At 54.3% G+C, this 26,667-nt stretch overlaps 2 protein-coding genes and 1 long non-coding RNA gene across 8 annotated transcripts; 1 reads left to right on the forward strand and 2 right to left on the reverse strand.

Moving 5' to 3' along the window:
• Positions 1–622: 622 nt before the first annotated feature.
• On the reverse strand, positions 623–13,018 carry TFR2 (transferrin receptor 2). 3 transcript variants are annotated; one of them, XM_086374220.1, is made up of 19 exons: positions 12,966–13,018; positions 11,801–11,861; positions 11,340–11,592; positions 11,053–11,239; positions 8,412–8,552; positions 8,226–8,337; positions 8,020–8,142; positions 7,541–7,657; positions 7,272–7,411; positions 6,746–6,909; positions 5,947–6,066; positions 5,444–5,526; positions 5,287–5,350; positions 5,125–5,192; positions 4,954–5,030; positions 4,758–4,842; positions 4,437–4,664; positions 3,936–4,076; positions 623–1,375 (listed from the first exon to the last, which is right to left on the reverse strand). In XM_086374220.1, the coding sequence occupies exons 2-19, from the start codon at positions 11,831–11,833 to the stop codon at positions 1,100–1,102; spliced, it is 2,412 nt and encodes an 803-aa protein (XP_086230346.1). In that variant the 5' UTR covers positions 11,834–11,861; positions 12,966–13,018; the 3' UTR covers positions 623–1,099. The 3 variants fall into 3 exon arrangements, with proteins under 3 accessions (XP_086230346.1, XP_086230345.1, XP_086230347.1); XM_086374219.1 differs by lacking the exon at positions 12,966–13,018 and adding an exon at positions 12,733–12,842; XM_086374221.1 differs by lacking the exon at positions 12,966–13,018 and adding an exon at positions 12,737–12,770.
• On the forward strand, positions 12,887–14,893 carry LOC147344884 (uncharacterized). Its single transcript, XR_015154367.1, has 2 exons — positions 12,887–13,259; positions 14,435–14,893. It is a non-coding gene; the product is annotated as an uncharacterized LOC147344884 (long non-coding RNA).
• ACTL6B (actin like 6B) lies at positions 13,330–23,545 on the reverse strand. 4 transcript variants are annotated; one of them, XM_086374225.1, is made up of 14 exons: positions 23,407–23,545; positions 22,886–22,962; positions 22,543–22,708; positions 22,143–22,243; positions 19,212–19,309; positions 18,467–18,561; positions 18,295–18,401; positions 17,505–17,594; positions 17,277–17,338; positions 17,048–17,162; positions 16,858–16,938; positions 16,656–16,751; positions 16,376–16,462; positions 13,330–13,626 (listed from the first exon to the last, which is right to left on the reverse strand). In XM_086374225.1, the coding sequence occupies exons 1-14, from the start codon at positions 23,429–23,431 to the stop codon at positions 13,546–13,548; spliced, it is 1,281 nt and encodes a 426-aa protein (XP_086230351.1). In that variant the 5' UTR covers positions 23,432–23,545; the 3' UTR covers positions 13,330–13,545. The 4 variants fall into 4 exon arrangements, with proteins under 4 accessions (XP_086230351.1, XP_086230350.1, XP_086230349.1 ...); XM_086374224.1 differs by having other exon boundaries at positions 22,543–22,962; XM_086374223.1 differs by having other exon boundaries at positions 22,886–23,507.
• Positions 23,546–26,667: the final 3,122 nt, after the last annotated feature.

The raw sequence follows: 26,667 nt of genomic DNA on the forward strand, positions 1-26,667 counted from the left end.
TCTATCTTGACATTTTTAATCACTTTATCTCTGAACTTAAGTTTTGGAAGTGCAGTCTGATGAGGCAATGGAGCCTATGCTGGGGGTCCTGCCACCCCCGATGGATTCTCACCTGTCCCCACCCAATCACAGTTGTCACCCTCCATTCCCAGCAGGGACTGGGTGCCAGCACAGGTCTGGGTTTGGCTCTGGTTAGGGCACGTGTGCTGTCTGTAGCAAATTGTGGGGCAGAACGCTGCGTGCCTGTGGGGATCTGCCCAGAGTATTTCCTTGTCTGAGTGATCTGGACATTAAATAACAAATGAAGAACCACCATGACAGACTGAGAGGCTGTGGAAGGAAGGAAAAAGCTTTGCTTTTGCTTTTTGAACAAGAATCTCCGCTCTTTCATTTTGTCCAGCCCTTGCAAATTATGTAGCTGTCCCTGGTTCCAGGATAAAGTACAGAGTCAGTCAGTCCCCTAACCTGTGGTTATTTTGGGAGACCCTCCTATGTCCTCAGGAAGCTTCCTTAGTTCTTAGAAGGAGCTCTTTTCCCTGTGGAGACCAACGTGCATCCTCTCTGGGTTCTTCTGCTCAACCCTTCCCCAGGGTGAGGAGGCCACATGCAAGTGCTATAAACAACAGATGCCACAGGTGGTTTATTGAGGTTCAATCGCCAGCCCCTCCCACTACAGGCCTCGTGTTGGCCATAACGCTAGGGTCCCAGCAGTCTTTCCTACCAAGGATGGCCAGGTCCCAGGGCTTACAAAACCTTCCATAGTGGTCTCTAGCTGTTGGGGGGAATCCCCTCTCCTGAAGAGGAAGGGTCTGTGATTGAAGGAGCAGATGCTGCTCTCTGATTAACTGACAGTATGACCATCCCATTATGGAAGGCACTGCTCACCTACTATTATCCTGGGTCTGGGATGTGGGGGTGTCTGCGCTGGCGTCATCGCTGGGCCCCTGAGAGTTATTGTAAGGACTAATAAATTAGTCAGCAATGGGAGGTGGTGCACAGGCATCTCTGTCACCCAGGAAGCGCTCAATAGAGACCAAGGGCTCTCGCCAGGGGGCAGGGGCATGTTCCCAACCCCCGCCCCATAACCCCGCCATGGGCCTCAGAAGTTGTTATCGATGTTCCAGACGTCCCCGCTCAGCGCGTTGGCTGCCCCCTGCAGCGTCCAGGTAAGCAGGGCCAGCTGGCGCCGGAAGCGGCTCTCCTGGAAACCCAGGCCCCTTGCCACCTGGGAGGAGGTGGCCCCGGGGCCGCCATCGCGCAGCAGCCGCACGTGATCCAGAAGCGCGTGGAGCGTGTGGTCTCCGCGACCCAGGAGGATGTGACGGAACGGGGAGTCGGCCGGCGACACGTACTGGGACAGGAAGTAGAACTCCACCTGCGCCGAGAAGGGAACCAGGTCGAAGTCTGAACCGCAGATCCAGACCCACCTTGGGACCTCCAGCGCGCTGAGTCGATACTGTTGAGCCGCCTCTTTAAGGCCCACCTCCTTTTAGCTACCCAATCAGGAAAGACCTGTAAATGACGTCACCAGTAGTCAGGTAGGATGCGCCCTCCCACCGTGTTTCGGATTGGATCCCTTTCTTTCTCCCTTGAGCCTCCAATCCTGCATCTAGGACTCCCAGCCTTCCTTCCTCTCCCATTCACTTCCCTGCTCAAAGCCTCAAAGAACCGTCTATCGTCCTCACCTCTCCACACCCCTGTCATTCCTGCACCCCTCCGTGAATGTCCACAGCCCAGAGTCAAAGGTCAAGGGGACAGGCCGGCCCTTAGGAAGTGCCTGACCCTGGGTCCTCACCCTCTTGACTCATATGTTGTTCATGAGACGGCCTCGCTCCTAGCCCAGTTCTCCCACCCTTCTGCCAGCGGCTCCAGTTCCTTCTCCTCCCACCTGTGGGCAGGTCCAAGTTTTGACCTCCACCTTCCTGCTCTTCTCATGACCTATAATACAGTGGTTTTCACCCCTGGCTGCACATTAGAATCACTTGGGGAAGGTTTTGGGGTTTTGTTATTGTTGTTTTTTGAAGGGCGGCATCCAGGGATCTTAGGTCCCTGAGCAGGGATCAAACCTGTGCCCCTTGCATTGGGAGCACAGAATCTTAACTACTGAGCTGCCAAGGAAGCCTCCAGCCTGTCCATTTTTCCTTCCAAATGTCTCACTTCAGGTGGTATTTGCCACCCCCACCAAAAGCTCAGCTGCTACTAACTTCATTCCCTCTTCAAGCCATCACAATCTGGTCAAGACCTTCCTAAAATTCCACTTTGCTCACATCACCTGCCTGCTTAAAAATCTTCCAGATTTCCTTGATGCCCCAGACCCCCCAAACCCAAACCCCAAAGTTGATCCCTAACCCACTCCCCTCCTCTCCTTCACAGGGCTTCTGTTCTGGCTCTGCTGGTCCACGCCCTGCCCCCAAAGAAGGCCAGACCTGTCTCACTGCCATGCCCTTATTCTTGGTCTCTCCACCCTGAAACATCCTTTTTCGGCACCAACCCAAGTTCTGTCTGTTCTTCAAGACCTATATTATAGTCTAAAGCAGGGGTCAGCAAACTTTTTTTCCTTCTTGCAAAAAGCCAGACAGTAACTATTTTAGGCTTTGCAGGCCATACTGTTTCTGCTGCAGCTACTCAACTTTGCTGCTGTAGCACACAAGCAACCACACACAATAGGAAAACCAGTGAGCATGGCTGTGTTGCAATAAAACTTGATTTACGAAAACAGATGGCAGACCAAATTTGGCCTGGTGGCTGTAGTTTACCAACCCCTGTTTAGAGCCACGAAGTTCTCTGGGTCTGGCTCAGCCCTGTTTCAGGTTCTGACGCCCTACCTCTTTTATTTTTTTTCCTTTTTTAGCCCTACATCTTTTACTCTCCAGCTCTGAGTGTGAATCGTTTCTTATGGCCTAATCGTGTCCAGATGGCCTTTATCTCTTGGGGAGCACACGGCAACTTCAGGGGGAGGAGGTGTCTTTTTGTGTCTCTAGAGCCTAGCACAGTAGGGGTTAGAGCAAGATCTGTTAATGAAAATAAACCAAGTCCAATCCAAGAGAAAGGAGCCAGGACAAAAGAGCAAGAGGGGTGGGTTTGTGAACATAAAGACAGTATGACAGAAAAAGGAAGGGGGGGGGGGGAGGGGGAGAGAAAGAACAAGACCTTGCAAAGGCCAGACACAGCATCCCCAAACCGCGCATGCATATGGGGTTCCCTGTTCACCCCACACTCACTGAGGATGGCCCTGCTTAGCATTTTGCTCTAGAGACTTTTCCCCACACCCACAGCCCCTATGCACTCAATTCTAGGCACTCAAAGGGTTGCAGAGTTGAGTTCCTGGGGTAAGGAAATGGAAGAGGGGTTAGAACTGCAGATGGGGTGCAGGTTGCAAAGTATTCAAAGCAGAGGGACTGGCAAGGGAATAATAATAATCTTGTATAACTTTCACATAACTTCTCCAGGCAGCCTTTCTGGGGTTCATCCATCTCACCAGAAGTAAGAGGGCTCTCTATGCTCTGAATTTCTTAAGCTTTTTGCACCTCCCGAGCCATAATCCTGCACCTCGTAAGACTGTGGCCCACCGTGGACATGCTTGTGGGGAGGGGGTGGGTCGGCAGTGGGGAACCGGAGGAAGCGCGATTTGTCTTAGTTCTGCAATTGCGGTAGCCGGGCAACTGTAGCCAAGGGGCTGGCGCGCCGTGTCTCATCACTTTGCCGGCCCGCCTCAGCGGTGGCTCCAGCCTGGCGGGCCCGTGAGCAAAGGACTGCGCGTCTAGGACTAGCAGCGCCGGGACGACAGAGACAACGAGAAAGCGAAGCGAGGGGAGGAGGGCAGGGCGCAGGCACCAGGTCCGGAGGTGGGACCCGGGCCTTGAGGAGGGACCCCGGGCCGCCGGAAGAGGGCGGGGCGGCGCGGACGGCGGCGGACGGGCTGGGCTGGGCCTCACCCGCATGATGCGCACGTTGTACATGCGCATCAGCCTCTCGTCGCTTTCCTCCGAGCTGTAGATCTCCTTCCGCAGCTTTTCGGCCGCCCGGATGTAGTCCCCCCGCGCCGAGTACACCCACTGGAGGGTCAGCCCGCGGGCCTGAGGGCAGAGGCACGGGCTGGGACCGGCGGCAGGGGCCAGGACCCCGGCCTAGGGTCGGGGGGTGGGGGTCCAGGTGCTGGGGGGATGGGGCTGGGACCCTGGGACTGGCAGGGGTGGGGTAGGGGGTATAGAGGGACAGAAGGAATGGAGAGAAGCCCTGTGCGGCCGGGCGGGTGCCAGCGGGGTCCCAAGGGCTTAGTGACTGGGGCGGGTGTAAAGGGGCCAGGTTGGCAGAGGGGCCCTAGACCAAGGGGGAGATGGGGCAGATCTCCCTGGCCCGGGTGGCACGTTCACGGGATGTGGCGCGTCGCTCCCCACACCCCACCAGAAACCCTGAGCCGGGTTGGCGTCTCGAACCTTGAGGTCCCCAGAGAACTCGTTGAGGCTGCCGATGTGCCTGAGGACCACGTCCCCGTAGCGGCCGAAGTCGAGGGGCAGCAGGTGATCGTGGCTGAGCCGGATGAGGAGCTGCCCAGCGAGCTGGGCCACGGCCTGGGCCACGGCGGGCAGGCGGCCCCGCAGTACTCTGTGCAGGTTCTCATAGGTGTCATCCTTTGTGTGCAGGAACGGGTATGCCGGGCCGTCCTGCCGGGACAGGGCGGGGAGCGGGTGCTGGTCGCGGGCACGGTGCGCGCAGGCCCAGGGGCTACCGCTCTGGGACAGGGCCCGAAGTCTCACCTCCAGGAAGGAGAACTCAACGGCAGGAACCCCCGCAAAGGCCGTGAAGGAATAGGCGCTACTGTCCATGGGCAGCGGCCGGATCCTGGGGAGGGGCGGGAGGGGCAGGAGGGAGCGTGTGACTTCAGGGTCGCTCACGTGTTCCCCCCTCCCTCCCCTACACACACAGCTCTCTTCCCTGCTCGACCCCACTTACACCTCGGCTTCCCAGCTGTGGTTGGTGACCACCACCTGCTCGTAGAGGGTCTGCCCACTGCGGTTGGGAGAGTCCACCTGGGGGTAGGGTTGGGGGGGGGGGCGGTGGCACGGGTCAGGCTCTAGCGGCCAGCAGCTTCCCTTCATCCCCTGCTCCTGGCCGGGCTCTTGCCTGCTTCAGAATGTTCTCAATGAGGCCGATGAGAAGGGGGCTGGTCTTGGCGTGAAACTTGTCATCCCCTGCGGAGAGGGAGGGATGCCAGGCCTCAGGCTTGGCACCCAGGGGCAGGGTGCACCCGATGGGGGCCAGGTGGTGGCACTGCTCCCCGCTCACCCAGCACTGCATTGTCCAGGCTCACATAGACCACGGCTTTCAGGTGCAGCACGCTGAGGTAGCCCTGTGGGTGAGGGTTGTGGAATGTGAATTACCCCTCCTGCCCCCTCCCCACCTCTCCCCATCGCCTGATTCCCTGCCCAGGACCCCAGGTTACCTCCAGCCACTCCATGGAGCCCACACTCCCGAAGTCACCACCATCCCAGCTGATGAAGAGAAGACTTCGTCGGGGCTGGAAGCCTGGGGGAAGCGGGTGGGGGGGGTGGTTAGTGGGAGGGGAGGGGGAGGATGGCTTGGCTAGGGGAGACAAGCAAAGACCCCCACCTCTTTGTCTTCCTCGGTCCTGGTCCCCTGGGGTCTCTCCTTCCCTCCCATCAAGCCCCCATCCCAGCCCATCTAACCTGGGTCTGCCCTGACTCAGCTGTATCAGTGATGGGGATTGCTTGCATAAGGCATCTCCGGATTAGTCTTCACTAAGGACTAACTTTCATGTTTAAGTGAAGAGATGGAGGTGAAGTGACTTGCCTGGGGGAAGCCAGGTTTGGAGCCCAGGTCTCAGTGGCCACCCTCCAGCCTGTGCTCCTAACTGCCTCTCTGCCCCGTCCTGGCTCAGGCCACACAGCCCCAGCTGCCCAGCCCAGGCCCAGGTCCTGACCTTACCATTGCTCACCATGGAGGAAAAGGTCCGCACCAGCTCCAGCAGTATGGCGGTCCCCACAGCGGACTTGGCCGCTCCTGGGCCCCACGCATCCCTCTGGGCCCCGATGACCACATACTGATCTGGGGGAGGGGTGTTGGGGGCCCACCTGTTACGTGGGCAGAACCCAGAGACTTCTCCCTCGACCTTGGGAGGGTCCCTTTCTCAAGGACCCTCAGATCTCCGCAGCCCCAGCCTGCAATCCTGGCTGTTCCTAAAGAGTGCCTCTCCTCCCCTTGGCCCTTCCCGGATGGTCTGCTCCTTCATCGAGGTGCCTGGGGTCATTCTGGACTCCATTATCTCCCTGATCAGCATGTCCCTCTGTCCCTCACTGAGTCCTGATAGAGTTTTCCCCTTTTAAATCTCTCTCTGACCCTTCCCACTCACACTCCCACCACCAGCATCCTCATCGGAGCCTCATCACAGGCCTCCATGTGCCGCTCCTCCAGTGCTTCCAGGTACCATACTCCTCAGCTCAAGAACTCTGATTCCTGACTGTTATCCACATCAAGTTATGTTTGAAAGGCTTGTCTTTTGTGGTCTGACCTCCCTTTTATGCTCTAACATTATCCAACTTAGGCTTGTTCACCTCTGGTGCTAGGGAACTCACTACTGTGCAGAGCTGCCTGTTCTGTCTCTAGACAGCTTTGACCATGAGGTCTTACTGCCACCCACCCCCTCTCAGTCCCAGCCCGGGCCCAACTTGGCAGCCTCTCCCCCCTCCCCGGCAGGGTGCATGTGATGCTGGGCAAGCGAGCACACCTGGCTCCGAGCGGCCCTCGATGCAGCCAAATATGTTACTGATTGGGGTGGAGGCCCTGTGGTTGCTGACCCCCAGATGCAGGCCTGGCCCAGGGCCCAGGCGATAAGGGGAGACTGGTAGGTGCCCCTGCCATTCCTGGGGGGCCACAGGGCCTTCAAGCTTCCTGGAAAGGGGTGGGACAGAAGGAATTAGTGGCAGAGAGGCCCAGGCTATAGATGAGTCCAAAGTCCCCCCTTCACTCCTTCTCTCCCTCCCACCCTCTGGCTCCAGCTCTCTGCATCTGTGCCCTGGCTGAGGGGCCAGGGCTGCCTTGGACAGTTGTGCAGCTTGTATCCTGCTCAAGGGTGCCCAGCACAGGGTGTCATATGACCTGGAGTTCCACTCACCAAAGAGTGGCCCCTGGCAGGAGGCTGTGCCCACCCAGAAGAGCCCCGTCTTGTTCTAGCTCACCCAAGACACCTTATGAGCTAGCTGCAGCCTACCTCTCCCTGCCTCCTCCCCTCCTGGTCTCCACATGGTCCTCACCTCAGAAGGAGGGAGGCAATGTCCGCACTGATGGGCTGGGCTGGGATGCTTGGGAGACCCGAGGACTGGACTGGAGGGAACTGGGTCTGATTGAAGGAAGGGAAGCCAGGCGTATAGGGGTCCCCCGTCCCCAGGTGCACCTGTTGGGAGAGGGGTGCCCAAACTGAAACTGGGGGCCAAGCTTCCAGAACAGCATGCCAGCATCATCCTAGGCAGGGCGCTACAGCCTAGGGACCCCAGGAAGGCACTACAGCTCCCCCAAGACTCACATGTCCATACACAGCCCGGTGACTGGACAGGCTGAGCTTGTGCGGGCCCTGGGAGAAGTCTGCCGGGTCCGGATATATGAGCACTCCTTGGGCCCCAAAGTCCTGGGCACTGGCCACCTGGGGAAGGCACGTGACTAAAGGACCCCTTCTCCCAGAAAAAGCAGATTTAGAAGGGAAGAAAATGCAAATACAAGTGGAATGGCAGGGCCTCTGATCTATAGCTGTGGGCACCCGGCGGACCTCACCTTCCGCGCTCCCTCAGTGCCTTGGCAACTCCCAAGCCCCGTATTCCCTCCTGTTTCTGTTCCGCACCCCAAACTCTGTTCCCACCGAGTTTCTTACAGCCCATTTGGTTCTCCCTTTTCTCCCTCGGACAGCTTCCTGGACGCTTCCCATTTGCCGCCATCCGATGCTCGGGCTCCCCAGCGGGCACCCTCCCCGTTCCACTGCCCCAGGTTCCATCCTCCCGGAGCCCTCACCTTCTGGGCAAAGTTGATCACTCCCAAGCGCACCAGCAGGAGGCGCCCCGCCGGCTCCACACCCCGAGCCCGCAGCTCCTGCAGGTCCTCCGGCCGCCCGTAGTGGGCGTACACCAGCTTTCCCTGGGGAGAGGAGGATGGGGAGGCCGTGAGGCGCGTCCAGGGAGAGGACAGGCCGCCCCATCCTGGGCACCGGGCAGGCTCACCGTGGCGTTGCCCGTGGCGCTGTAGGGGCAGTAGACGTCGGGGTCCTCCAGTGGCAGCTGCTCCCCGAGCTTCCCGGAGGCGTCAACCCAGTGCAGGGTGTTGGGGCGAGCCCTGAGGAGCCGGGGTGGTGAACGCCCCGCCGACAGCCCCACCCCCACCCCGCCACGCCCCAGCCCAGCACTCACGGATCTGGGAACTGCAGCCCCACGTAGTGCGTGTCCATCCACACGTGGTCCAGCCTCTGGCGCAAGAGCTCAGCGCGAATGTCCTGAGCCAGGGCTGCCATTCCGGCCGACCCGGCTACCCTTTCCCGAAGGCTGGTCTGCCTGTGCAGGGAGAACGGGGATTGAGGTGCTGGAGGAGGCAGGGGCTGGGACATCGGAGTGCCTGGAGGAGAGGGCCGGAGCAGGAAAAGATGCTAGAGGTGTAGGATGGCCCCAGCCCTGGGCAGTGAGGGGCTCTTAAATCTCTCCTGCCATGACTACCAGGGTCTCCAGGACTTCCTTCTGCTTACGCCTGAGCTTCTGATGGTCAGGGGTCCTCTCCACCATCCCTGAGGTTCTCCCTGGGGCAGGCCAAATGACCCACACCACCAATCTATCTACTGTCCCCTTCACATGTACATGCACTGGTCTGCGCTTTGCCCCTGGCGTGGAAACACTTTTCTTCCAAAGGCCTCTCCAGGCAGAGGTGAGGGTCCTGCATCCCTCTCCTCCTCCAGCTGGGCCTTGCGGGGACACCTTCTACCACAGTTGCGGGTGGAAGCTGGGGTCACTTTACAGTCACCACTTAGCTAGCCAGCCTGCCGTCACCTGAATGCTCCCTGATCGTCCATCTCAGCTGTGCCAGGGCCACCTCCACCCCCAACACCCTACGTGAGCTCTCTCTAAACCAGCTCCACCTGAGCTCTTTCCCTGGCAAACAAAGTCCTCCCTCCTCGGGATCAGACTGAGTGCCCCTTCTACCTTTCGCCTTGGCAGAAACCTGGCTGTCCCCTGGGGAGCCACATCTCCTGCGGGACACTTGAAGAAGGCAGCCCAGGCTTTCATACCACCAGAGCCCAGAGAGGACGCATGCTCCTGGCTCCACTGCGCACATTTCTGGCCATTTCTCCACAGGTGAAACTCTCTTCCTTTGAAGCCTGTGCCATCCAGTAACCCCATCCCTTGTCCCTCCTCACCACGGCTCTTATCTTCTAGCCAGTTGGTCACTTATCCACTGTCAGTGAGAACTCTGGCATCTGGCCAGCCACTTCCCCGGCCACATCCTGAATCTTGTCCCCAGAAGTCCATCTTTGGAATATTGATCTGATTTACTGAACACCTACTAAGTGCCGGGCAGAGTGGTCAGTGCTGGAGACTCCAGGATAAATAGGACACAGAATCTCACTCTTTGACTGGAGCTTTTCAGCTTGAAACTCACTCCCTTAGCGTCACCATACCTGTTCTTCAACCCCATTGGACACTGCATGCTGTCTGATTTCTCCATATCTATCAGTTCTTCCCCGGCTTCCCTCCTTCCCCATCCAGCCTAGAGGCATACATCACCTATTGCCTGCTCCCTCTCACTGCCTTCCTCTTGCTTCCCTGCCCTTTGATGGCATCCACAGTGCCACACCCCACCCTAGACCTGTCAAACCATCCACTTACTCAGGCTGTACCCAGACTACCAAGTGTTGCTCAAGAAAAAAAAAAGTCCATGCATGTTGCCGTAGATTTAAGATCTTCAAGCAAAATGGATCCAGCAATGTATCAACAAATAATGATACACCTTGATCAAGTTTATGTTGATCTCATGAAGACAAAGAAATCTATTAATACAAACGACTACATAAACATTAGATAAGAAAAATCATGTGATCGCTGCAATACATTCTGGAAAAATGTTTGAAAAAAATTTTGATTCTTGTTCCTCTTTTCTGATCATTAAAAAAAAAGTCTCAGTAAGCTAGGCATAAAAGGATACTTCCTTAATTCACTTTTAAAAAGCTGAATGGGGGGATTCCCCGGTGGTCCAGTGGTTGAGATTCTGCTTTCACTGCTGAGGGCCCAGGTTCAACCCCTCAGTTCCCCTTAGTCAGGGAGCTAAGAGCCCTTAAGCCAGTGCGCCATGGACACAGTGACAAAGTATTAGAAAAACATTCCCATGAAAGTTAGGAAATAGGCAAGGGTGTGTATTATCATCATTACCTAAATTCATATCTTCTCCAATGCAGTAAGAAATGAAAAAGACCTAAAAGATATAAGCCTTTTGAAAAGAAGCTATGCATCTCTCACTAAATATAGATTACATGATCTTCAACTTGGATAACTCAGGAGAATCCACTGAAAAAATGATTCCTGACATCTTCTCTGGACCTACTGGGTGGCAGCTCCTTCCCAGTACGAAAAGTTGACCTCAGCAGGACAAGAGATGGCATCCCCCCCAGATTGAGAGACAGTCTCTGCCCACAAATGCATTTGCTTCTTTTTCTGGTTCCCTAAACCCCAATTTCTCTGAGCCCCCCAGAGCTCCCCACTGCCACAGGTCAAAACCTCCTCAGTGTGTTGTTCAAGATTTTCCTGGGTCTGTCCCACATCTTAGGTGGAGGCTGGACCCCACCCTGTGCTTATTCAGTCAGCTCCCTTGGCTCCTAAATATCCCCTCTGCAGTCTCATTTCTGGAATCCCCACCCCCCCCCACCCCTCAATGCCTGCCACCCTTCCCAGGACCACTGAACAGGGAGGTCAGGACGGCAGGTGGCAGGACTCAAGGTCCTGGGCAAGGAGGACTCGAGATGAGCGGATGATGGTTTTTGAGGGCCGAACGGGACAAGCTGATCCTCACCTGATGGTGTCTTCCAGATGACCCTCCCCCAGGAACCGCAGGAACATGGCCTGGAGGTCACTCCAGTACAACGTGCCCTGGTGAGAGTCTGGGCTCAGCTCATCATTTACGTCCTCGCTGACCACCATGACGTCATCCCCGCATGCCTGGCACGACCCCCGGAAGGCCACGTAGCCCAGGAGGAAGGCTGGTGGGTGGCAAGATGGAGATTCTCCTTGTGCCCTTCCCTGGGCCCCAGACATCCCCCCAAGCCCAGACCCTCCAGTGGGAGTGGGGGTGACTCTCACCCCCAGTGAAGATCAGGAGGGCTGTCAGGACCAGGTAGGGGGCCGCTCTTCGTCCTGCTGCTGCCCAGAGTCCAGGGTTTTGCCGAGCTGGTCGAGAGCCCAGGGGCTCAGGGCCCCTCAGCTCCATTGGGAAGAAGTGGGCCGGTGGTTCAGTCCCCTCCTCCCCCTCTTCCTCTTCCTCCTCCAGGCGTCCCTGCTGGCTGCCCTCCACACGCTTGTAGATGGTCTGAGAGGGTCCTGGGGACAACCTTTGCTGTGGGGGCGTGGTGTGCATGAAATTGGGGAAGGGGAGGAATCTGGCAATAATAGTGACTTTGGGGTGCCATGAACACAAGGCAGGGAAGAGGGTCCTGAGAGGCAGGCTGGAGGGGAGAGTTAGAGATGGGAATGGGAGGAGTTGGGGAAGGGGCTGGAGGACCTGGAGAGAAGGCCAAGGGTTTCCCAACCGCGCCCCATCTTACCGCTCTGCGGAGTAGACCCCCAAGCTGCTCCATGCTCCTGCCCCCTCTTGAGCCCTGCAGGCTGTCCCCCACCCCAGTGATAAACCGTTTGTGGGAGCCCCAAGAGGCCCCTTATCGGTCCTGGCAGGCAGCCTGAGCCCAGGCCCTTCTTCACCTCCCCCCCTAGCAGGGTGGGGGCACAGTCCTGGCTTCAGTCCAGCCTTCCAGACATGGCTCCCCGGCCCAGGCTAAAGGACGGACGTGGGGCTCTGCCCTCCCCTGCCAATCCTTCCACAGTTCCACTCCTGCCCCTTTCTTGCAAAACAATCAATTTTTTGACCTTGGGGCAGACTTTGGCCTTTAGTTCCCATCAGGGCTGGGGGAGGGAGGCAGATGGCCAGGGAGGGTGGAGTTATGGATGGTCCCTCCCACTTCCTGCTTCTTCCCCTCCCAGTGTCCTCGGGGGCTCTCCTAAGCTCCTTACCACAAGCACCTCTGCCCGTTCCTCACTGGCCTCACGGGCTCCCCAATACCCACGCCCTGAACACATTAGCTGCTCTCCCTGTTTGGACTCAGGGGATCCCAGCTGAAGGGGCTACAGAAGTGTGACCTGGGGTTTGGTCTGTCCCGTTGTCTATCTGAAAGGGGGCCTAGGCTCCTGCCAGCTGCTGGGGAGTGGGGTGCGTAGGTAGGAGCACATGGCCAGGCAGGACCAGAGAGTGTTCCAGGATGGGTGTCCCGCCTGGAGTCGGGGATCGATGCCCCATCAGGCATCGGTGAAAGAGTCCTGACCGAGACGCGGGCAGGGCTGGGTGACGTTGGACAACTTATGGTCCTCCGTGGGCACCCGCGCCTCTTTGGTGGCCAAAGGACTTGGACCACACGGGTTTCCATCTTTTGGGGGCCTGGAGGCCTCAGAACACACATCACAGACATAAACTGCTAAATTTTACCTACAATTCCAGTCCGAGAGCGCAGGTCCCCCAGCCCCGCGGAGGAACCCAGCACAAGAGGATCTGGAATAGGGTTCAAGGAGCCGGTGTCTGGGTCTCCCTGGGAACCTCGGTTCCTACCCAAGCTGGGAGGGAAGTTCTGAGCTGCTGCTGGGGCGAACCAGTGCCCCAGTCCCTGCCCCACACTTGTCACCACCTAACTCCCCGGGAAAAGACGGCGCTGACCGGGTCACCTGAGCTGTGGGTCCAGGGGAGCTTAATCGCGGCCTCGCCGCCCCGCTCGGGGCCCACCTCCGGCCCCGCCCCGCCCCGCCCCCGGGGCTGCCTCCCGGCTCCGTCACGCCCCGGCTGCCTCATCCCCCAACTCGGCTTCCCTCTGCGGCCTCATTGAGCGTCTCTAACCGGTACTCGCTTCGTGATCGTCCCTGGATTGCGGCCCCTCTGACACCCGAGGCCTCCGGGATCCCGCGGCTCTGCCCTCGCCCGCAGACTTCGCCCCAGTGTCCAGCGTGTAATTCCGAATGGAGGTAGGTGTGGCCCTCCCTTCTCCTCTCTCCAGACTCCTGCTCCAACTGCCCACCCCCAAAGAGGCCAAACTTTTTTTTTCTTAAAACATGTTTACTCCATTTAACCCGGAAACTTCACAATCAAGAGGACAAGTGGGGAGGGGAACAAAAGGGGGGTGATGGGAGCGTTGGGGGGTGGCTGTCGATCCTGCGCTTGCAGAGCCGAGGTGGGGGAAACCGTCTCCTTCCGTTCGCTTTCCCTCCCCCACGGCTGCGGGCCGGCCTGTGGGTGGGGAGGGGGGCGCCCTCAGGGGCACTTCCGCTCCACGCACTGCTTCCCGCCCTCCTCATATTCCTGCTTGGAGATCCACATTTGCTGGAAAGTGCCCTGGGTGGGTGGAGCGGGAGGGCGGTCAGGGAGGCCCAGGAGGGAGGGAGAGCAGGTTCCCCACACTCCACCCGTGGAGGTTCGGAATCTTCCCCCTCCCAAGCCCACATTCCCCCTGCAACCACCAACTTGCCCCATCTCTCTGTTCCCTTCTTCGTATTCAGAGGGCGGATACCCGCTTCATACCGTTCAATCACCGATGCATTCACTGAGCATTTACTGAGCACCTGCGGTTCGAGCTGGGAGGTGGACCTTCCAGCTGCAGGTCAGCGAACCTGCGCTCCAACACTCCATATCCCCTCTCCACCAGATACCCTGTCACTCCATCAGGCTTTACATGCCAAGTCTCCCTCCTTCCCAAGAAAAATCTTTCCTCCACCCTCCTCACCATTCTGACACCACCTAACATCAAGGTCGGGATGATGTCTTTACTCTGGCACCCCACCCCAACCCCCGTTGAAATACGGTCCGCCAGCCCTGGCACTTAAGACTGTACCGTCTCTATGATTACTTTCGTCTGCCTGAAAGTTAGTGTGTGTGTCTTGTTTCTGGACACACCTTTCCGGACCATGTCACCTCTCCCTTGGCTTCTGCTTACCGTGCCAAAGCCCCACCCTTCCCACCATCTCCAGTTTCCAGTGCAGAGCTCAGTGCTGAGTTCCGGACCCAAATTCTCAATTGTCTTTCGCACACCTGGTTCTCAGTGTCTCCTGGAACCTCACACACTCAACGTATCCATGACTGCTGTCACCATCGTCGTCCAGCCCTGGCTCAAACCTGCTTCTTTGGTCTCTCTCGCCTTCTACAGTTGCCCTGTCCAAATCCAGTGGCCCCTTGCCACGTGGAACACTTGAAATGGAGCTATCGAGCACTTGAAATGCAGCTAATCCAAGATGAAATGTGCTCTCGGTGTCAAATCTGCACTGGATATTGAAGACTAAATCCAGAGGATGTAAAACGTCTCAAATTTTATACTGATGACATATTGAAATGATAATACTTTGAATAAGTAAGTGTGTTAGTCGCTCAGTCGTGCCCGACTCTTTGCAAACCCATGGACTGCAGCCCACCAGGCTCCTGTGTCCATGAGATTTTCCAGGCAAGGATACTGGAGTGGGTCACCATTTCCTTCTCCAGGGGATCTTCCCAACCCAAGAATCGAATCCAGGTCTCCTGCACTGCAGGCAGATTCTTTACCAACTGAGCTACAAGGGAAGCCAATACTTTGAACATATTGGATTAAATACAATATATTCTTAAAACTTAATGTGTTTCTTTGGACTTTTAAAAGATATGGCTACTAAGCAATTTTGAATGACATACATGACTCATGTTACATTTCTCTCGGATAGCACTATCAGCGGCCAGCATCCTGGGTCTCATCCTTGACCCCTTTCCTTCTTACCTCTCGTATCCAAACAGTGCCCACATTCTCAGTCAGACCTCTGATAAGCTCCAACCCTCTCTTCCCCACATCCGCTCTGCTGGCAACCCCAGGTCACAGTGGAGACCACGGTAGCCCTCTCCAACCCACTCTCTGCTCTGCAGCCCAGGTTGTGTGCTTAGTCACTGAGCCGTGTCTGACTCTGTGTGACTCCATGGACTGTAGCCTTCCAGGCTCCCCTGTCCACGGGGATTCTCCAGGCAAGAATACTAGAATGGGTTGCCATGCCCTCCACCAGGGGATCTTCCCAACACAGGGATCAAACCTAGGTCTCCCGCATTGCAGGCAGATTCTTTGCCATCTGTGCCACCAGGGAAGCCCAGGCGAGCTTCCTCAACTCTGGCCCCACAATACCTATCCCCTGCCTGTGGCCTTGCCGGACTCTCCCCTGGGGCCACACACCCTCTCTCCTGCTTTGCCTCCTGAGTTCTCACTCTTCCATCTCAGCTTGAAGTCTCCTTAGAGGCCCCTCCTGATCCCTGAATGAGATCAGGTCTTCCTTTGAAGGAACACCCCACACCTTGTCTTGGCTTCCTGTTTGATTGTCTTGGCTTCCCGGCTGTCCCCATGCACGAAGGCAGGGACTAGGTCGGGCTGTCTGCCCAGGTGCACAGGAGGCTTGCCACGACTGTGCAACTGACACTCCCAACCCTGAGCTATCTTCAGGGGGTCAGTCTTCTGTCACTCCGACCCTTGCTTCTGTCCCTTTGGGGGCACTGCCTCTAGCCGATATCCTCCTTGTCCTGTCATGACCCTGCTGTTCCCCTCTGTGTGGCTGACATCCGGCAGATGCAGTTTGCATCTTAACCTCTCTGCTCAATGTCTTGCCCCCGCCCCAGCAGCTGCTCCAGACTGAATTCCCCACCTACCGCCGCAGAACCACCCTGACTGCTGCCTTTGGTTTGTCCCTTGCTCACCACCCTATGCCCACTGCTACCCATCCCGTGACTCTAGGACAATAGAAAGAGCCTCCCGTCAAGGTCCCCTTGAATTCAGCTCATACCCCCATCCCCAAAGACTCCTGTCGGACATAACCTTCTCAGACATGCCTGTGGCCGTCAGATCACCTTGCCCCAAACCTCTAGGGGCTCACCCTGGCACACAGATCACCACAATCTCATCCCAGCCAACCTGTCCAGCTTCCTGTCCTCCACTTCCTGCTTTGTGTCCTGAGATTGCATTCACCTTTCTGGGAGCACTGACTGCCCTTTCATAAACAATGAGCGAATGAGGCGGTAGGCAAGGCAGTGGGGCGGTCTGGATCTACTCCACATTCAGCAGTAGGCCAGGGCCCTCCCCTCTCACCAGTGAGGCCAGGATGGAGCCCCCGATCCAGGGGCTGAACTTGCGCTCCATGGTGCTGTTGCTGGCGATGAGCTTCAGTCTCATGCTCTGGGAAGAAAGAAGGGCTGGGGGAAGCAGACACCTGGTTCTGGGAAGTGGGAAGGGACAGGGCTTGGAGTGGGGAGGCCATAGTGGGAAGGAGCCGCTTTGGTGGCCAGAATACTGGCTCAATGTGTGGGAAGGAGGAAGGACTTGGTGCTGAAGGGCTGGCCCAGGGCCCTGGCCAAGGGTGGGCTCCTACCGGTGGAGTCTTCTGGGAAAGCTCTCGATTGAGTCTGTCAGTGAAGCCCTGCAGGAGCGTGTTCCCACCCGTGACAATGACACTGCCGTAGAGGCCCTGAGAGCAGGGAGGAAGAGTGAAGAGTCAGGGCACGGCCCTGCCCTGGCCCCCACACCCCCACTTCTCCTGGACCCCTCCACCCAGATGCAGGCTTGGGCCTCACCGGACGAATGTCAATGTCGCACATGCCGATGCTGGTGGTCACCACGTGGCCCACCCCTAACATGGTGTTCCCCGACAGGCCCTGTTGAGAAAGGTGACTGGGCTTTGGGCCCTCTGTCCCCTCTCCCCAGACCCCTGTCATCCTAAGCTTCCCCCCAGCCCCGGGACCCAGGGACTCCAGCCAGCCCCACCTTGACATTGGAGGGATCAAACAGGCCCTCAGGGATGCGGAGCCGCTCTGCACCGTAGTCTGTGTTGTAGCCGTTGGGCATCTCGTAGTGCACTGTGGGCATCTGCGCAGCCACCCTGCCCAGGAAGGAGTGAGATTCTGCTTGGGGTGCTCCCGAAGGACCAGAGGACCCCCAGAGCCCCAGGCCTTCCCCTTTCCCACCCCCCATCCCAGCCTTGGGCCCCACTCACTGCTCATCGTAGGGAGAGTCTGAGACCTGCAGCACGGAGGCCTGGAAGTCCTGGATCACCTCCTAAGAGCCCAGGGACATGGTGAGGGCTGGGCTCCCTTCTCAGGCCCCACTCCCACCCCACCTGCAGGGCCTCTGTCCCTCCCATCTGCTCATGGTGGGGAAGGGCGGTGAGGGAGGGATTAGGAGCTGGAGGGGTGGTTTCCGGGGACCCTCTCCAGTGCCTCACATTGCACATGTAGTTATGCCAGGACTTGGAAACCTGGGGTAACTTCTCTTTCTTCTTCCAGTTTGGGGGTGCGCCCTCCCGTACAGGCTCCTGTAGAGGCACAGCCTGCGATCACCCTTTGCATCCCATACTGGCCCAACCTGCCCTGTCCACATCTGCCTCCCCAGCACTTTCCAGCTCTGCAGCTAATGGGCACCGGGTTCTCTGTTCTATTGCCCAGAAAAGGTGTTTCTCCCCCTTCCCTATTAGAGGAGAAAGAATGGGGAGAGCCCACCCCATGGATGCTGTGCACGCAGTCAGTACAGAAATCTAAAAGGCCTTGGTCAGAGAACATCGATGGCTTGGAGATTCCAGTAGGAAGCCAGACCTTAATGAAACAGCCTTTTACTGACCCATGTTCCACGTGCGGATCCCTTGCATGCAGGGTCTCAATTAATACTTGCGGCAGCCCTACATGCAGTTTTTCCACTTTGCAGGGGAGGAAACTGAGGTTCAGGAGCTGTAGTCTCAGGCTCTAGGTCACACAGTTCTTCTGTGGCAGAAGCAGACCTTGAACCTGGGTCTCTTGGAGCCCAGAACCCACCACACTGGCCCTCATACACACATCCTTCTAGCAGTTGGCTGTGGGACCTTGGCCATGTCCCTCAGCCTGTCTGGATCTCTGATGCCTCAATTGCAAATTGAGGGCCTAGGATCCTCCTGGGGCCTGGCTGCTCCCCACCCTGATATCTGATGGGTCAGGGGGCTGACTGTCATAGGGTCAGTGCCCAGGACATCCCAGAGGCTCCACCTTGGCTGCGATCATGTAAGGTGGGATGATGTCAATGGCCATTTCCTGGAAGAGCTCTCGGCACTGCATGGAGATGAAGTCCCCTGCCAGGGGTGATTTGACAATGCCTGGAAAGGAGGGGGTGTCATTGCCTGGTCCCTCAAGGTGCCCCCGACCCCTATCGAGGCCCCACCTTGCTGCAGGACGTAGCCATCATGCACTGGAATGGCTGTCGTGTGGGTGGCCCCACTGTCCAGCACCAGACCTGTGGAGCGTCCATTTGCAAAGCTGGTACGGGAAGGGTGGGTCAAAGAGCCAGCAGCAGTGAACAAGGAGGCTGGAAGCTGATCTGGCCTACTCTCTACTTTCCTAGGTCCAGCCCAATCCCAGTCTTCAAATCTCTCCCTCTGGCTTGTGACTCATTTGCTAGAGAAAGGCAGCTGAGACTCTTTGCCACTTTTTTCTTATCTGAATCACACTTTATTCCTCTATTCCTTTCTTCTGAATATCCAGCCTCTCTTTTTAGTCTTAGTTCTATGTCCCATGGGATCCCTGAAATGAGGGTCTATATGGCCCCAGTGCCTGGCACAGAGTACTATGGAAAGCTGATCCTTTTAGAAAAATAAATGGGAAGGGAACATCTCAGTGTCATATACCCTTCCCTTCTCTCTCCAGCCCCAGCTCCCGTTGTCTACTTGTCCCAACTCTCCATGCTCAGCCTGATCCAAGGAATGGGAAAGGACCACTGGTCTGGCCACCCCAAGATACAAAGCACTCAGCTCCCAAGGGCTCTTTGCACTAATGGGGCTTGGGGATGGGGGGTGTCTGCCCATCTAGGATATTTATCTCCAGAGAATCAGGCCCAGCCTCCATCTCAATGCACCACAAACTCCACCCTGACTCTCCATTCTCACAGAGCAGCTTAACCCAGAGGATACGCAGTAAGCACAGCTGTCTTGCATAAGAAGAAAGCAGGAATGTTGTACTGCTCAAACATCAGCTCCGTCAGCTTCTCCCGTTTGGCCCGTGTGTTCCACTGGGGAGAAAGTGCAAGAGGGGAAGTTTCAGGAAATGAAAGGCACCAATCTATGTATACACCTTCCACATACACAGACCTGTTTTGCACTGAGGACAGAGGTCAGGTCCCCTGACCCTCATAGGTCTTTAGAATGTTGAAACTATAAAGAATTTGAAATATCACAATTAAAACCCAACTGAAGAAAATAAAACTCAGAGAAGGAAGTTGGCCAAGATCACACAGAAAGCTCTTGGTAGAGCTGGGTCTAGAGTCACAGTCTCTTGACTCCTAGCACAATGCTTTCTATTGTGCAATACACACTTCAGGCCAACCCCCCCAACAAGACCCCAGTACATCCCTCTTTCCCACTCTAATCCTCTCAGAGATAAGAAAGCTGAAAAAGAACATCTTTCTGGGTAAAAATGTTGGATTGAATACAAACATTTACTTTTATTCTCTCCCAGGCTATGCAGGCAGTCATGTTTGACTCTTTATGACCCCATGGATTGTAGCCTACAAGTCTCTTCTGTTCATGGGATTTTCCAGGCAAGAATACTGGAGTGGGTTGCCATTTCCTTCTTTAGGGGAATCTTCCTGACCCAGGGATTGAACCTGCAACTCTTAAGTCTCCTGCATTGGTAATATAGTCTCCTGCATTACCACTAGTGCCACCTGGGAAGCCCTTATTCTCTCCCAAGATCCCAGCAAAATTATAATAAAGGGAGAATTAGAAAAGAAGAAAACCATAAACCCACAAAAGTCAACAGACACATAAAAAGATGCTCAACATTTTTGGTCATTAGAGAAATGCAAATCAAAAGCACAACGAGGGACTTCCCTCATGGTCCGGTGGCTAAGACTCTGCACTCCCAATGTAGGGGACCAGGGTTCAATCCCTGGTCAGGGAACTGGATTCTACATGCCACAACTAAAAATCCCACATGTTGTAACATGTGCTACAAACTAAGACCTGACACAGCCAAACAGATAAATATTTTTTAAAGATGAATAAAAAGTAACATTCATGGGACAGGAAAGAGCTCCTGGAAAATAAAAATAGAGGAGCAGAAATTAAAAGCTTTATAGAAGAGTTGAAAAATAAATTGAGGGAATATCTTGGAAATTAGAGGAAAGAGATACATAAAATATAAAAGATGAAAACATTAGAAGAAGACCAGTTTAGGAGGTACAAAATCCAAATAATAGGATTTCCTAAGAGAGAACAGAGAAAATTGAAAGAAATAAATCAACAAATAAGTAATTAAATTTTTTTTAGTAATTAAATTTTTAATTGAATTGAAAGACATAAGTTTCCAAATTAAAGAGACACATTGAGTGTCCAGAGCCATGAACAAAAATAAACCAATATAATATTGTGAAACTGTAAAACACTGAGGACAAAGTGAAACTTTTATAAACTCTCAGAAACAAAAATAAGTTACATCAAAGGATCGGGAAGTAAATGACCTTGGCTTTCTTGATGGCAACAGTAGATGTTGGAAGGCATTGAATAAGTGCCTTCAAGATTTCATAAAAAGGGATTTCCCTGGTGGTCCAGTGGCTAAGACTCTGCACTCCCAATTCCGGGGGACCAGGTTCAATCTCTGGTAAATGCCTGCCACAACTAAAGATCCTGCATGCCACAACAAAGACTGAAGAGTCCATGTGGCACAATGAAGACCTAGCACAGCCAAGTAAATAATTTTTTAATAAAAAAGTTCCAAAGAAAAATTATTTCCAACTGGAGCGTTATACCTAACTAAACTATACATTCAAGGTTAGACATGCAAAGCCTCAAAAAGGTTACTTCTTATGTCCTTTCTAAAGCAGTTACTGGAAGATGTGCTCCATGAAAACAAGGGAAAAAATCAAGAAAAGAGTAATGATCCACAGGAAACAGGACTTGTAATACAGGAGAGAGGGGCAGTGTTTTCTTAAGATGAAGGTGAAGGGAGATGTAAGGATTATAGCTACACCTTCTGCACAGAAGCTAACTAGTCTACAACAGAACAGGTCAGTAGGCTCCTGGAGAGATTTCTTGAAGCTGAAATTGATGGAACACCTAAAGCAATTAATATCTTGAGGAAAGATAAAGATAACTGATGAATAATTTCAGGTCACATTATTTGGTAGATAGAAAATGAAGAAAAACAAAGAAAATTTTCAGTGCTAGAGAAAACAAATAATTGCACAAGAGAGGAAAATAAATAGTTTATTGCCTGTCTCAGGCCTGATTAGCATATATAATAATAAGAGTATAAATACTGAATCTTAAAACAAAAAACAAAAAACAACCCTAAACTGCAACAGTACTTCAAGTAAGAAAAAAATGTGTGTGGTTTGGGTTGGGGAGGAAAGAGAGCTAAGTGCTCATTTTCTATAGTGGGAAACCCATAGATAATACCTAGAGCTAGAAAAATTCACAATCAGTGATTTATTATATTTAGAGATATAAAAGGTAATGGCAAAAAAAAAAAAAAAAAGCTAAAAGAGAGAAAAGCAATTGTCTCTGGAAAAGGGATAATAGAAGGAAGAGGCTATGCATGGCAGTTTATAAATAAAATTGATTCTATATAGGTGTATATAACATTGACCAAAAATTTCAGTTAAAAGGTCACACAGGGACTTGGGGGGTGGGGCATTGTGTAAGGATGACTGGGGGAAAGGCAAGTTGAGAGAGCAGGAGAAGAGAAGGAGGCATGGAGACTAACACAGGGAGAAAGGAAAGTGGTTGAACCTGACAGAGTTGGAAGGAAAGTTTGAAAAACAAAGAAAGAGGAGTGATTAATGGCTTGAGGAGAGGTGAATGTCCCACCCCAGGGCTGGACTAGGGACTGGACTATGCACTTACCGGGGCCTCTGACATGAGCACTGGGTGCAGGTTTGGCTCAGACTTGACATGTTTGCTGTAGGTGTGATCCAGGATTGCACGGAAGCACTCCCAGTCCTCAACTGGGCCCAGGACATCAGTGGAGAGATGAGGGTGGGCAGGCAGGGGTCCAGAAACAGGAAGGAAGGAGGGAAGCCAAGTCCAGGGGAGGGGAAGTGAGACAAGGTCCAGCAGAAATCCCCCCTTTCCCAGGAATCTGGTGGGCCCTTGTGAGAAACCAGGCAGCTTTGGGAAGTAGTAAGGGCATCCCTGGGACTTGGGCAGCTGCAAGGAATACTCCGTGAATGTGGGGCCCTGTGCCCCGGGTTGTGGGGTGTGGGTTCTGGGTCTGTGTCAGGAGCCGGTAGTGGGGGCCCCATACTCATGCCATTCTTGAGGGGAGACATGACTTCCGCTCCATCTCGAGGCACGTGGAGGGCGTTGGTGTCGATGTGAAAGATTTTCCCTTTCTTCTCTTTCTCCCCCTCCAACTCCAGCCCGCCCCCCTCCTCCGCGGCCAGCAGCCCCACCGTGGTGGGGAAGTCAGCCTGGAGCGGGGCATGGACAGGAGAGAAAGCCATATCTTGCAGGGCCCTCAGCCCACCCCCTGGGTTTACTCCCATATTCCCGCTTAGCAGAGCTTTTCTCTGGGCGCTGAGAGCCCTGGGTGACTGGGAAGCCTGGAGGGGAGCCCTAGGATTTGGGCAGGGGGCTGGAAGGCTCACCTTGGGGCAGTCCTCCCCAGCGTACCCAGCGCGGACTGAGAAGGAGCCAATGTCAAAGACCAGCGCCCCCACCTCATCTGTGCGGGAGACAAACTTGTGAGGGGTTATCTCCCAAACTCTCTCTCCATGGATTGCTCTGAGAGGAGATCCCGGCAGAGCCACCTTCAACCCGGAAGGGTCAGGTGGGAGCTCGGCCAGGAGTTCAGGGTCCTGGGAGTGGGAGATCAAGACTCCAAAGTCCCTTTCTGCCCAGTGGCCCTGTTCAGGCCACTCTCCTTGCCTGGCTAGAGGCCGGGCGGAGACGGGTTGAATGGTGGTGAGGTTGGGCCGGGTACGCGCAAGCATTCTGAGGAGGGTCGAAGGTTGGAGTGATGCAGGACCCAAACCCGGGGCTGGAACCGCTCGATCGCAGAGGTGACAGGCCCCAGGGTGCCCAGAGCTTGGGTTGCGTGGGTTCGGGGCGCTTGGATTCGGGCGAGGCCACGCCAGGCTGGAGATCCCGAAGCCCGAGGCTCGCTCACCTCCGCCGTAGACGCCCCCGCTCATAGTGCCCTCTCAGCGCTGCTCGCGGCCCGTGGGCGGCGGCAGGATCAGCACCGTGGCGGCCGGACAGCTCCCGGGATCCCGGGCGGGGCGGGGCGCGCGGACCGCCAATCGGGAGGCCAGGTCCCCCGCCCCCAATGGCGCCGCCGATTGGCTGAGAGGCGAGACAATAACCCGGCCGGGGGCCGCTGCTTTAAAGGGCCAGACACCTCAACCTTAGGCGGCGGGGAGGCGATTGAGGGGAGCGAAGACCTCGAGGCTGGTCCTAAGGGACAGGCTGGAAGAGAGCAGGACTACACAAGAGATTCCTTGTCCATTCGAAGACCTGGGGGTGATTGAAGGCGCCCTTGCTCCTTTACTTTTACAAATAGGATCTAGGAGAGGGCGCCATACTCTTGGAGACGTGGCCATTCTCAGGCTCCTGAGCAAGGTTCTGCCATAACCTCGGGGAGACAGGGAAGGGAAGAAGGGAGGGAGAGGTACGGGAGGGGGTGTGTCTCCATTTTCTCCCTGTTTCTTTCCATCTTTGTCTTTCTGATGGCCCCTCTTTTCCTCGTTGGTCCCTGTTGGCATACATACACACATGTACACACATGGCTCTCAGCTAGCATTCACCTCTCTTTCATCTGTTTTTCTCAGGAGTTATTTATCAAGCAAGTAGGTTTTCCCCTAGTAGGCTACTAAGTCCTTCTGGGCTTCCAGTATGAGGCCACCTCCACAGCAGTTTTGATAGAGAAGGGGAAGGAGCAGTTCTGACAGCCTGGGTCAGCGGAGAGACTCTTATGTGAGCATGTGTGTAGGTGTTTGTATGTATGTGTTTGAGTGTGTCAGCATATGTGAGCACATGTATGTGTATGTTAGTCATTTTCAGTCATGTCCAACTCTTTGTGGCTCTGTGGACTGTAGCCCTCTAGGTTCCTCTGTCCATGGGATTCTCCAGGCAAGAATACTGGAGTGGGTTGCCAATCCCTTCTCCAGGGGATCTTCCGGGCCCAGGGATCAAACCTGGGTCTCCTTCATTGCAGGCAGGCAGATTCTTTACCGCCAGAGCTACCATGGAAGCCCTTGTGCACATGCATATGTGTGTACATATGTGCATATGAATACATGCTTGTGTGGGGAGCACTCCCACCTACTTGTTTAGGGGTGAGTGGAGCATTAAGACCAGAGATAGCAAAGGAAGAGGATTCTGTGTAATGACTGAATGCCCCTGAAGTTCTCTGCTTACCAGATACTCACTCTGTAAGGGCTCCACCTTTCCTTAGCCAGAGGACAGATGGTTTGAGCTGGCTCATCCGTTATCCACTGGCGACAGTGGCATTTCACATTCCCAGGGTTTGTTCTGAGTCCAGACCTGGCTCCCCTGACTGGAGGCTTCGGTGGGAGCGGTGAGCTGTAGGAGAGAGCTGACTCAGGAGCTGGGAAACTGAAATAGTCCAAAGTGAGCCTAGGCTCAGTCATCCGCCTCTATAAACTGTGGTCTGGATGAACTGGAACAGCCCCTTACTTAACCTCTCAGTGCCTCATTTCTTAATCTTTCAAAATGCTGAGGTGAGAATTAAAGGAAGACACTGGATGAGAAGTGATTCTATTCATGGCCCGTACCTCTCCTTTTGGTTGTCATTGAATGATGCTGCTTCACTTCCCCTTTAAATTCATCTTGTCAATTGCCACTATTCCCTTCCCTATCCCAGTCTGGACCACAGACTCAGAAACTGTCCCAGTCAGGGGAAACTTTACTGATCATGAAAATAAGGCCTAGATTTTATTGGGATTTTTCCAGATACAAGAAGGGCTCTATCTTGGGTCACACAGTTCACTGGGGCAGAGCCAGGACTAAAACTCACATCTCTCATCAGCCAGTTGACAGATGATTCTGTATCCCTCTGCAAGTTTCACTGTCCCCATCTGTAGAACAGCTGGAGGTGAGGATTCAATCCAATGCTAGAATCAGTTCCTGGCTTGATTCACTCCTGGCTAAGTGCTAGGGATACAGGACTATTCAGCAAACATTGGGTCTTAAGAAAATCCCTGGGTGTTTTTGAGGCTTTAATATTATCATCCACATATTCATAGAAATCTGTAGTCTGTCTAGTAAGGTGACTTTTCCTCTCATGGTTGGTACAAAAGCTACAGTGAACTACAGGACTAGACTTATCTCCCAGTCAACTGTGGCCAATTTTCATTTGTCATAGGATCTGACATGATACTCTATTGCATGATGCAAGTGGTTAAAGTTTATTAATGTATTTCATCCATCCATTCATTCATTCAACAAACATCCTTTATGCCTATAGTGTCCCAGGCATTGTGCAAGCTATGGGAACACCAAGGTGCATAAAATATATCCCTGCTCTCAAGGAGTTTGAGTGCAATGGGGATCTCAGATGTGCATGAAAATGCAGTGAAATGGAGGCTCAGAGGAGGGAGGGGCTACCTGTCTCTGAGAGTCCAGGGAGACTTCCAAAAGTGAAGTTTGAGCTGAACTGTGAAGGATAAATAGGGGTCACTGGTGAACGAGGTGCAAAAGGTCTTCTACCCAGAGAACACTGTGAGCAAAGGTCTAGGGAGGTTGACATTTCTGGCATATGTGGAAACAGGAGAGTTGGATGTGAGCTGGTGGCAGAGACCAGTGTCAGGGGAAGATGAAACTACAAAAATAGCCAAAGACCGACACATTCATCCCTGAACTCTTTTTACTTAGCAAATACAAAGCATCTGCTATGTGCCAGGCACTGTTATAAACGCTTTACAAATATTAAGTAATTTAATCCTCATAATGATCTGATCATCCTCATTTTGCAGGGGAAACAGAGGCATGGAAATGTGACTGACCCAAAGTCACTCAGCTGGTAAAGGGACAGAGCTGAGATTTTATATATATATTTGGCTATGCCAGATCTTAGTTGCGGCACTCAGGATTTTTTTTTTTTCCTTTCTAGTTGCAGCATGCGAACTCTTAGTTTGGCATGTGGGATCTAGTTCCCCGACCAGGGATCGAACCCCAGTCTCCTGCATTGGGGGCTCAGGGTCTTAGCTACTGGACCAGAGTTGAGATTTGAACTGTGGTATGTGAAGAGTATTGATCCTGGGAAAATGTTGTCATGCTTCTATTCATTTCTTAGATGTTTGATGTTCTCCAGGTATCTGATAGGCACTGAGAATAAAATGACTCACATAACTTGATGTGACTCTCACTGAGTTTAATGTCTGTTTTGGATGATGGATGATTAAATGAT

The sequence above is a fragment of the Bos grunniens genome, chromosome 25 (assembly GCF_055505025.1).
Source record: "Bos grunniens cultivar Pamir isolate PY7600 chromosome 25, Bosgru_T2T1.0, whole genome shotgun sequence".
Lineage (NCBI taxonomy): Eukaryota > Metazoa > Chordata > Mammalia > Artiodactyla > Bovidae > Bos > Bos grunniens.